This window comes from Eucalyptus grandis, chromosome 5 (assembly GCF_016545825.1).
Source record: "Eucalyptus grandis isolate ANBG69807.140 chromosome 5, ASM1654582v1, whole genome shotgun sequence".
NCBI classification, from domain to species: Eukaryota; Viridiplantae; Streptophyta; class Magnoliopsida; order Myrtales; family Myrtaceae; genus Eucalyptus; species Eucalyptus grandis.
Genome location: NC_052616.1, coordinates 13,682,245 through 13,693,180, shown reverse-complemented (window position 1 = coordinate 13,693,180; position 10,936 = coordinate 13,682,245). Strand labels below are relative to the sequence as shown.

Below are 10,936 nucleotides of genomic sequence, written 5' to 3'. Positions count from 1 at the left end.
GGACATATTTAGCAAACTTTTTAAAGTAAGAAAATGTTTCAGACTTACTTACTAGGAAATATACCCAAGTGAATCGTGAGTAGTCATCCACAATTACTAGGCAATATTTCTTACCTCCAATGCTCGAGTTGGTTGGTCCAAAGAGATCCATATGCGTGCTGCAAAGACACGATTAGTAGAAACTTGATTTATTGGTTTAAAGGAGTTTCTTACCTGTTTTCCCAACACGCATGGTGTACATAGATCAGTCTTTTGGTATGACAGATTGGGTAGACCACGAACAAGCTTCTTTGCTGAAATTTTGGCTATTTGCTTCATGTTGATGTGCCCAAGTTTTTTGTGCCATAAGTTTGCTTCTTCTTGAATTGAGATTAGACATTGAGCTTCATCTGGTTTGACATCCAAGAGGTAGATATTTCCATGTCTTCGACCCATGAAAGACTGAGAGGAATCTTTACTGGTTCCTGAACATATTCCCTCTTGAAAATTGATTTTGAAACTGATGTCGCACAGTTGACTGATACTAAGCAAATTGTAGTTGAGTCCTTCCACTAAAGAAACATTACTGATCGTAAGACTTCCAATCTTTACAGTTCCGAATCCCACAATTCTTCCTTTGCTGTTTCCTTCAAATGAAACTTTTCCACCATTAACTTGAACAAGTTTTATAAAGCAATTTGAATCTCCTATCATATGCCTTGAGCATCCACTATCCAGGTACCATTTAATCTTTTTCTTGATAGTGACCTGCATTTAGAAAAGAAACTCATGCTTTCTTTGGTACCCATATTTTCTTGGGTCCATTGGTGTTAGTATAATATACGGTCTTTGCCCATACTTTCTTAACAGGTTTCCAAACCATAGGACATTCTTTCTCAAAATGGTATGAGCTATTGCACTTAGAACATTTAAGAGCATTGCGACCTACTAGTTTTACAAAAGCTTTTTGGAAATGATTTTTGTAAGCATCTCTTGTAGGTCTTTGCTTAATTCTTTCCTTTACTTTAGGAAAATCAATTAGAGGAATGGTTTCCGCAGTCATTCCCAAACCAGATTTATTCAAATAAGGTCTTTGTGTAGAAAGAATTTTTTCAGTTTCTCGATCCTATAGAAAATCTTTTAGAAATATTTGAGATGTCATTTTTCAAAGATGCATTTTCTTTTGAAAGATTGTCTTCATTTTCTTTCAAAATAGTAATACTTTTGTCTAAACTTTTAACATTTTCTTTCCAAACATTTTCCTGTTGTTTTAGTGCAAAATTTTCCCTTTTAAGTTCGGAAATCTTTTTAAGAGAAGTCTTGAGACTAAGACACAATTCATCAATGTATCTAGAGACTTTAGTAGGGATTTTCAAATTACTTACCTCGATTTCACTGTCTAAATCTGAAGCCCTCGTCTCAGTCTGAATCTAAGTCCGATTGCCATGAGACAAATGTTGGCATAATCATCATCACTTTCTTCACATTCTGTATCACTCCAAGTTTCTCGCTTTGAGTGCCTTTCGATATTTCTCAGTTTTTCCTTTCTTTTTCCTCGAGTGGGACAAATTGGGTCTAATGTGTCCCTTTTTCTTACATTCAAAATGACTACATCTCTATTGGATTCATCATCCTCAATAGACTTAGTCTTTGCTTTTGAAAACTTTGTTTCTTTGGGTTGAATCTTCTCCCTTTCTAGCTTTAGAATCTTCTTATCATGAGAGCAAGCTCTTCATCATCCATATCGTCTTCGAATCTGTGACGTCGAATCATCATTAGATTTTAATGCAATGGATTTCTTATCTTTAGGATCTTCATCTTCATTGATTCGCTCCACTTCATAAGACCAAGAGTCCCAACCAACTCATCAACGAAAGTGGCATAATTCTTTGTGTCTCCTTATTGAGGTCTTTATGTGATTCCAATCCTTGGAGAGTCCACGCAGTAGCTTGTTTACTTTCATGGGATCAGAAATTGGTTGACCTTGATTTTCAAGACCATTCACGATTTCTCGTAAACGACTAAACATGTCGGTGATAGATTCTCCGATTTCATTTTGAATGCTTCGTATTGACCGAGTAAAATGTTGATTCTGGTTTCTTTCACTCAATCAGTTCCTTCATAGGTGATGTGTAATCTATCCCAGACTTCTTTAGCTGTAGCACAAGAAGATATTCTGTTATATTCAGTAGGTGATAATGCACAATATAAAGAATAAATTGCTTTTGTATCAAGAGCTTGTCTCTTGGTTATCTCTTCTCGAGTCATTTCACTAGACTCAACGGCTTATTTTCTTCTTTCTAAGACAAGTGCAGCTTTAGGAATGATTCCTTTGTCTACCACATCCCATTCCAGAGGATCATTTGATCTTAGAAATGCCTTCATCTTATTTTTTTCATATGTTGTATTCATTTCCATCAAAATAAGGCGGTCTGGTATTGCTTTGCCCTTCAATCAGTCCTGGAGCCAACATACTAGCCATGGATCTTTAACTTTGAAGTAAAACACTTCAACTTAAGTGAGTCATGAGCTCTGATACCAATTGAGAAAGTTAGTATGAGCACCTAGAGAGGGGTGAATAGGTGCAGAAACAATTTTGCGAGATAAGTGCATCACTAATCAACAATAGATTATGAAAAGGAAATTCGTCTCTTGTAAACAAAATGAGTTACGATCAAAGTAAAAGAGTGTAGGGAAGAGAATTTGAACACAGAGTTTATAGTGGTTCGGCTTATTCCAAGCCTACGTCCACTCTTCCGTCTTGACATGGCCCACACCGGCTGGATTTCACTATGAACAAAAGAGTTGTTACGGTAAAAGCTCTCCCTTGATTCCACAAAGAGACTCTACTACACTTCCTCAAGGTCTCTCAAAGATATAGACTCTCTTTGCGTACAAGATTTCGCTCAACAAATGAATTGACTAAGAACAAAGAGCTTGGACTTTGGAATTCTTCTATCGCGCACGCACTTGAACAACTGGAACGTCTTCCTTATATACTCCTTTATGCCATCATACCCATTAGCACTTACCAAAGGAATTCTTCCAATCTACCCGTTGGACAGAATCAATTAGGAAGATCTTCGAGCTATTTAAGGAACATGACGATAGCCCATCAATCCTGCTCGCCCATACAATCAGGATCTCGGTTTCCATAAGTAGAACCTTCAAAGTATACTTCGCCAATCAACGGATCCACAATCCCTGAATCAATCTTGATTTGAATAATGGATTCCAACATGCTATATCCAGCCAAGAGATCATCTCTAGTCGATAAAGTCAAATCCTTAACGAAACATCCAGTTCGGATAAGCCTTCTTCGACGGTCTAGAAACCACAATGAGGATAGACTTTGAGTCTTGAGTCCTGGCAGTCCGGGAGTCTTCGGACTTTGATGAAAGAGTCTGCAAGTCTTCAGACTAGACTGATGGAAACGTTTTGTCAGCTTCAAAACACTCAAGGAAGTTTTCTCCAACAGAACGTAGTTGAGACAATGACCTTTTCTGTTGCATAGCTTGCAGGCTGGTCTCGTATAGATAGGTGACGAACTTTATCTGGCCATTTTTGATGTTTTTCTATGGCTGTTTCTGCAAAGCCTTGGTTGCTTGACTTAGAAGTTATAATATCCAGCAGAAAATCATGGATACGGAGATACTTCATCCTTCCATCGTTTGCTTTAACAGCCACCTCTATCTAGCTTCTGTTCAGGAGCTCATTTAAGTAGTCATAGGCTACTTCTTCTCCCGTCATGCCTTCTTTCTTGTCTACAAATCCTTCTGCAATCCATAATCGAATTAGTCTCCCACAGTCAATAATGCAACCCTTGGGAAACACGCTCAAGTGCAGGAAACAGGACTTTAAGTAGTACGGCAGGTCATCAAAACTGAGTGAAAGGACTCTCTTTAAGGTTCTGAATTTGTCATTGCAATTGATTTCACTACGAAGACTGCGACAGACCAGATCCCATACCTCCTTTTTTCTCGTGTCTTTTGAAACCAAAACACCACTGATGGCCGCAATAGCAAGTGGCAACCCCTCGCACTTTCTTAGAATAAGCCTACAGGTCTCCTCTAGATGAGGAGGGCATGGGTTCCCCTGAAATGTCTTTGCGCAGAAAAGCTTCTATGACTGTATAGCTGGCAGTGGCTTCATCTTGTAAACCATCCCTCTGAATTCCCCGCACAAGGTATGTGCTAAATCAGAATTCCTAGATGTGATGATTATTCGGCTGCCACAGGTGTTGTTACGGAACACATGTTTGATCGCATCCCATTCATTTAATCGCCCTGCATCATCCACAACGATCAGGTACCTTGCTTTTTGTAGCAAATCCTTGATAATCATAATTTGTCGAACCATGCCTTGGAGGATCTCTTCTATATTTGGAGATTGAGAAAGAGTTATCCAAGCACGTACCATGAAATGTTTCTTCACTTCTGGATCTTCGTAAACTTGCTTCACTATTGTAGTTTTCCCCAGTCCTCCCATCCCCACGACTGAGATTACTTCCCGCATGGATGCGCCCTCAATCAGCCAGCCGACCAGTTTTTTTGTCGGTTCATTGATGCCCACGAGCTCAGCTTTGTCCAAAAGAAGGGCATTACCTCGCTGGTCCTGCCATGTGTGGTCTGGCTTACTAGAGCCATAGTGATGTTCGACTTTATTTAATTTGTCTCGGACTCTCCAGGGTCCATCATATATGTTCCTGATTCTGGAGTTGATGGATTTCATCTCCGAAGCAATTCGGTATCGACCTTTCATGTTCTTGATACAGCAGGACAACTTGGATAGAAGCCCGGGAAAACCAATTCCATGATCATGCGCCAGCAGAAGTTTGAACTCATCAAGAGCGTCTTCAGTGTCATATGCGATTTCTCTCAGCTGCTTCACCCAAATTTTGACTTCCTCATCACTCTCTTCTAGGGAATCTGCAACCCTCAGGAATGCCGTTATGTACTCCACTTGTCTCTTCACCGAATTAACGTCTTCCTCGGTACCTCCCAAGACTTGAACCCCATCCTCTAGAAAGTTCTTGAGCTTGTCAAGTAGGTAGTTTACTGCAATTTCTGCCATGCTCTAATTTGCATATTTTGAAGTTCTGGGGAATACACTAGCTGTCACACCCCGAATCCTGTAAGAATAGGGGTAGTGCTACAACCATCCTTCTTTTCACCTGAAGAATGCAACTACAAAGTCAAAAACAACATATCGAAATTTCTATAATCCAAAAAAAGAATATTTACACTTTCAGCTCAACTAAAGCTGACAAATGTTGTTCAGACATATATCAAACTATCTCAACTCACGCTGAAAAATCAACTACCAAAGTTCCCCATCAATAGCGCTCTTGTACTAATGGTTGCAAACCGAGGAACTTAAAAAGATTGGGAAGGAAAGGGGTGAACAATGATAGCTCAATGAGTAAATCGTATCTCTTCTAAGTAGATAGAGCACCTACTATGCACTTTACAAAACAATTTCAAAACCCATTTATCATAATTCCAATATATAAAACGTATATAAGATAAAAATGAGTTATATCGCTTTAACACAACCATATATAGATATTTATAGATTAGAAAACATTCGTTAAATCGATAATATCTTAACAAACATCAATGGTCTATTTCATTGATAAATCTTAACAATTCACATATCAATGGTTTATTTCATTGATCAATTTCATCAAATCACATATTAATGGTCTATTCCATTGATTAACCTCATACCACACATTAACGGTCTATTTCATCGATTTATCTCGCATCAAATCACATGTTGATGGTCCATGCACCGATCAATCTTTTGCTCAATATATTATCATGGTTGCGATATAATGCTTGTTGACAAGGCGACTAAGATTCTTCCTTTGGCAAGGTCTCCACCTTCATTTTATAAACCATAACACATTTTATAACTAGTGGCTCGATTTAGAAGGATATCATAACACCAATATACATATCCAAAAATCCTAATCGGGTTCACGGTAATATTCAGCACCAAACCATTCTCCTCTAATATTAGAAATCCAATTTAGAATCAATCTCATAAATCATAACACATTTTTTATACTGAAACAGATAACAATTTTTTAGCACATCTTGTTTGCTAGAAATACCTCGCTCAAGCATTTCTTATAACATTTTTGAATGCATTTCATAAATCAGAATATATTTCACAAATCATTTTGGAATCCATTTCATAAACTAGGTTCACAAATTTCGCAACGCAACACATTTTTTAAAACAATTCTCAAACCTTTCATAAAATACCAAAACGTAGTAAATATCCGATCTGGATTTATGCAATAAACATGCTTTAATAACGCATACGATACTCAAATCTTTATTACTTCAAGACATGAGTTTACAATATTAAAAAAGAAATAGTACCACGCACCTGGGAATGCTCCAAAACCAAACAACGTGGCTAAACATGCTAATGATCTCGTAATCCTATCAATTAAACGAGAATCAACGTCAAAACCAGGTAAAACATTGCTTTAACTAACAACTCGACTAAACTACACTTAATCGCTAACAAAACAATCCCATACGCTAAAAAATTGCTTGTCCAAAGTGATTATTCAAAGCCATTTGCAATTGGAGTTTGCATGTCGAACTTTCTTGCGCTGTAACTTTCCCCACCAAACTTCGTGTCAAACAAACTTCTAGTCAAAATAAAGATCTTTCGAAGTACTAGAACACCCATAACTTAAATGTAGCTGGCAACCGATGAAAATCAGCCTGAAAGCTGCTATCGCACACTGTTTATCACAGTGGAAAATTTCAAAAATTGATTTAGACAAACCGTAAGCTCAAATTAATTTCCATAAAATGCAACCGGTCCGAACACCCTAAATTATTAAAAGCCCATGATTTTTTTAGCTCAACAATTTTTAAATTGGACTTTGCAATTCAAATTTCACTTAATTCCGAATTTGAGCCATAATTCTAAAACGTCCTCCGATTGAATGAATAAAAATATTGAGTACTTACCCAGCATTGCAAGATGTAGGCTTATCAAGATTCCTGTGCCATGTATGCGCGAATCCTCTTTCCCTTTCCTTCTTTCCTTCTTTATTCTCTTTTTTTTCCCTTGCGCGAGCTATCTGGTCGTGCCTCTCTCCTCTCTCGTCGCTGCCCCTATCTGTTTCCTTTATAATAAGAATCCCTTTTTCTTTTTCCTTTTTTTTTTTCCTTTCTGCTTTTGCCTTTTAACTGGGTCAAAACCCACATATTACACTAGATGGTCTCCTCTAGCTTAGTGCTTCCATTGGCTGGGTTTTGGTGTGGAATTGGTCAAGCTTCTGACGTCTAGCTGTTCCATCAGTTCGTGGCTGTTTGGTCATGATGTACACCCGCTTAACAAATAAAAAACCCTTACACTCTTTATCTAGGCTGAGTTGAAAATGACATTATCGATATCTTTTAGTATTATTGCACGCTACTTAATTTGCTTGGTTTGTGTATTAACATAAATAATTCTGTGAATTTTTTATATTAAATTGTTGTTTAACTTCTCAGATGACATAATAGGAAACTTAATTAATTTTCAATCCACTCTTGTTTTATATCCAGGAAACTTCTCGGAAACTTCTAATGTGGTTCTAGTCAAAATTCTTGTTTACTAGGCGAGTTCACTGCAAGTACTGAATACATTTTAATATTAATGTTAATGACAGCGACATTTTCCTGAATGGTTATTAGCATTGGCATCCTATTAATTTCAGGTTATTGTTTTCAGGGAAGGTTACTGAACATTTGCAGCCGATTATTCTGTTTCAGAATACCATTGTTTCGATAGGTTTCTGAAGCTTGCTTCGTTGAGTAAAAGAATCGGTAGGAGGTTTAAGGCAATGAAGCAACCTTCATACTTTAGTCATGATGTACACCCGCTTAACAAATAAAAAAACCCTTACACTCTTTGTCTAGGCTAAGTTGAAAATGGCATTTCAATATCTTTTAGTATTATTGCATGCTACTTAATTTGCTTTGTTTGTGTATTAACATACCTAATTCTGTGAATTTTTTATTAAATTGATGTTTAACTTTTCAGATGACATAATAGGAAAATTAGTTAATTTCTAATCCACTATTGTTTTATATCCAGGAAACTTATCGGAAACTTCTGATATGGTTCTAATCAAAATTCTTAAGTACTAGGCGAGTTCACTGCAAGTACTGAATATATTTTCAGATTAACATTAATGACAGCTGACATTTTCCTGAATGGCTATCGGCATCGGCATGCTATCAATTTCAGATGATTGTTTCCGGGGAAAGTTAATGAACATTTGCAGTCAACTATTTTGTTTCAGAACACCATTGTTTTAAAAGCTTTCAAAAGTGTGCTTCACTGAGTAAAAGAATCGGTCAGGGGTTTATGGTAACGAATCAACTTAACTTCACACAAGACTTTATAGTGGACAAGACTTTTGAACTGTCACCTCTTCAGAAGCTCAGGCAAAAAGAAGTTGTTGGTATTCACCTAGCAATTTCTGTGCAACTTCTTGTTGGAGTTAGTGTTGTCATGAAAGCTTAAGAAGATCAAGCGACTCATTGCTGAGATGCTAGTAACGTTCATTACTGCTGAGAAAGTGGAAATTAGTTTCACCAACTATGACGGGACCAGCAACTGAGGTCATATACTTGTAATCTTCCTCGTGCTCTTCTTTGATTCTTCCATGGCTTCATGCTAATAGAAACATCATTCAGTGATACTCACATAGAGATCTTATATGTCTGCCTTCGAGCAAATTTCTAGGCTCTAGTCTGTGATAAAGTAGATTTCTTGCCCTTCCAGGTAAGCAAAAAATAGACCAAGTCTCAATGGCTGTTGTCTAAGGGCATGTGTCCACGCGCTTGCTATATAAATGAGGTGAATTGTAGTCAATGTGCCTTGGAAAAATATTAATGTGATTTGTTTATATATTTAATGTTCTTCTATTGTCGTAAATTAGTGCACTTCACTTAATTTAATACCTTGCAAAAATGAGTTTTCTGTTTATAGTATACTTAAAAATCCTTAGACAACAATTTGCGAAACAAATTTCGTGTCCATGGCTGAAGACGGTAGCTTTAGCAATAAAGGGGCATCAGCAGGTACCTTGATGACTATTAAATTGATGGCACCTTCTGGATAAGTTTAAGAAGTAGTCACCGGTGCGTCATGCGGGGTCAATTCGGATGAAGAGAGGCGGTCAAAGCTCCTCCATTGAGCTCTATTATATGGCAAGATCTGAAGGCGATAACTTATTCGTTAGGATCTGAAATCCTCAATCTGAATCACTGTGGAGGCATCATTACTAAGCAGTCCCAGCTCTCAAAACCAACTTCATTTTAATTGGTCCTTCCAGTTTATTAGGCACTTACCGTTTGGAGATTGCAGATTGTTACTACTTTGTTTCTGCAGAAAAGGTGGACATCTTGTGTGATCCTTCCATGAGTTGTGTAGTGGATAGAATCAGAGTGATGGGATTCTAAGTGAACATGCTGTCAAATTTCTTCCTTGAATATGAATCTGGAAATGTGCCTGCTTAAGACAGCCATTATCGGCCCTTTCAGTCTTGTTGGCCGATTAGTCTAGGCTTTTGAGTAGGCCTTCCTGGTTTTTTACCTTGTTTATACAGTAACAAAAAGAAAGGAGCACATAGATAGATGGACTAGGCTGCTCTTCCGTCGACTAGGCTTGCCTGCTTCTTGCGCCATCTTCTAGTAAAGGCACGCTGTACGCTGTGATACCGAACATGGACCATCATTGGAAGGTTGAACAGTATATTTTGCATGTTTCCTCTTGCCATCAATTATTTTTGATGTTGCATGAATCATTACCTTATTTACCATATTATGAAAATTCTGGATTTAATTGGATCTTTTAAGTCAATGATAAATAAGGTTATTAAAATATTGAAAATTTAAGTACCAAATTTTAATGGTTGGTAGCGTTAACAATAAAGATTTGTTTGATGATTATTAGAAATTTATAGTTAAATATTATTAAGCTCATACAAAACATGAGACACCGATCATTATTAGAAGGTTTTAGAAATATATTTGGCAAGTTTTTACTTGTCATCAATTAGTTTTTCTATTTATTGAATTAACTCCCTTATTTATCATATTAAGTGAATTTTTGACTTTTTCAAAAATTCAAAAAAAGTCAAATTAAAAAAAAGTCAAAATCTTTTGACTAACTATTGTGGTTTACTCAGTGGCCACCCTTCTCATATGGAAGGGAGAGGTGGAGGGTTCGAATCCCCACCTTTTCGGGGTTGGGGTGAAAAAAAAAAAGCAAGGAAGCAAAGTATAAAAGTGAGAGTTAGAATAGGAGTAGAATAGGATCGATAAAAAAAAAAGAAGAAGTGAATTTTTGACTTAATTGACTCAATTAAGTAAATGCTCATAAAAGGAAAAGTACATCACAAGTGTCATTACTTTTATATGATACTCACATGGGTACCGTAACTTGTTTCTATCAATTATATGCCACATTAGTTAGAAATTGTTCACTTGATCACCATTGGCGATTTGTTGGCCAAAAGTCCGACATGGCATCAAGCATCAATCTAATACAAATTGGCCATTGAGTCTTGCCGCTGAAATGAAGTCAACAAAATAGAGCGTACATAACGTCCTTTTGGCCCAAATCAACGAATTGGGCTAAATCACCTAAATTGAGGAATTAGGACAAGATTATAGTCTTTCTCAGTGTTTTGAATGATTCAAATCGGTCTTCTTCACAATTTATACTTGAGCGTGCATTCCCTCTCTGTATCTCTCCAACAATCATTCAGTTTATGATGAAATAGATAGGGGAAGTTCATCGTCTGTTTCGGTGTGAGTGCCCGTTTTGATTTAGCAGATGTGGCGATAGACGAGCTCATCTTTCTCCTAGGAAGCGGTTCATTCGTTGGTGGCCAGATCCGTCTTGAAAGAGAGGTACTTGATTATGACCA

General features: G+C 37.2%; 1 protein-coding gene across 1 annotated transcript; it reads right to left on the bottom strand.

Moving 5' to 3' along the window:
* Positions 1 to 4,101: 4,101 nt before the first annotated feature.
* On the bottom strand, positions 4,102 to 5,052 carry LOC120293649 (putative disease resistance protein At1g50180). The gene has a single exon (XM_039313353.1). It carries the CDS (start codon positions 5,050 to 5,052, stop codon positions 4,102 to 4,104), a length of 951 nt encoding a protein of 316 aa, XP_039169287.1.
* Between the last annotated feature and the right edge of the window lie 5,884 nt (positions 5,053 to 10,936).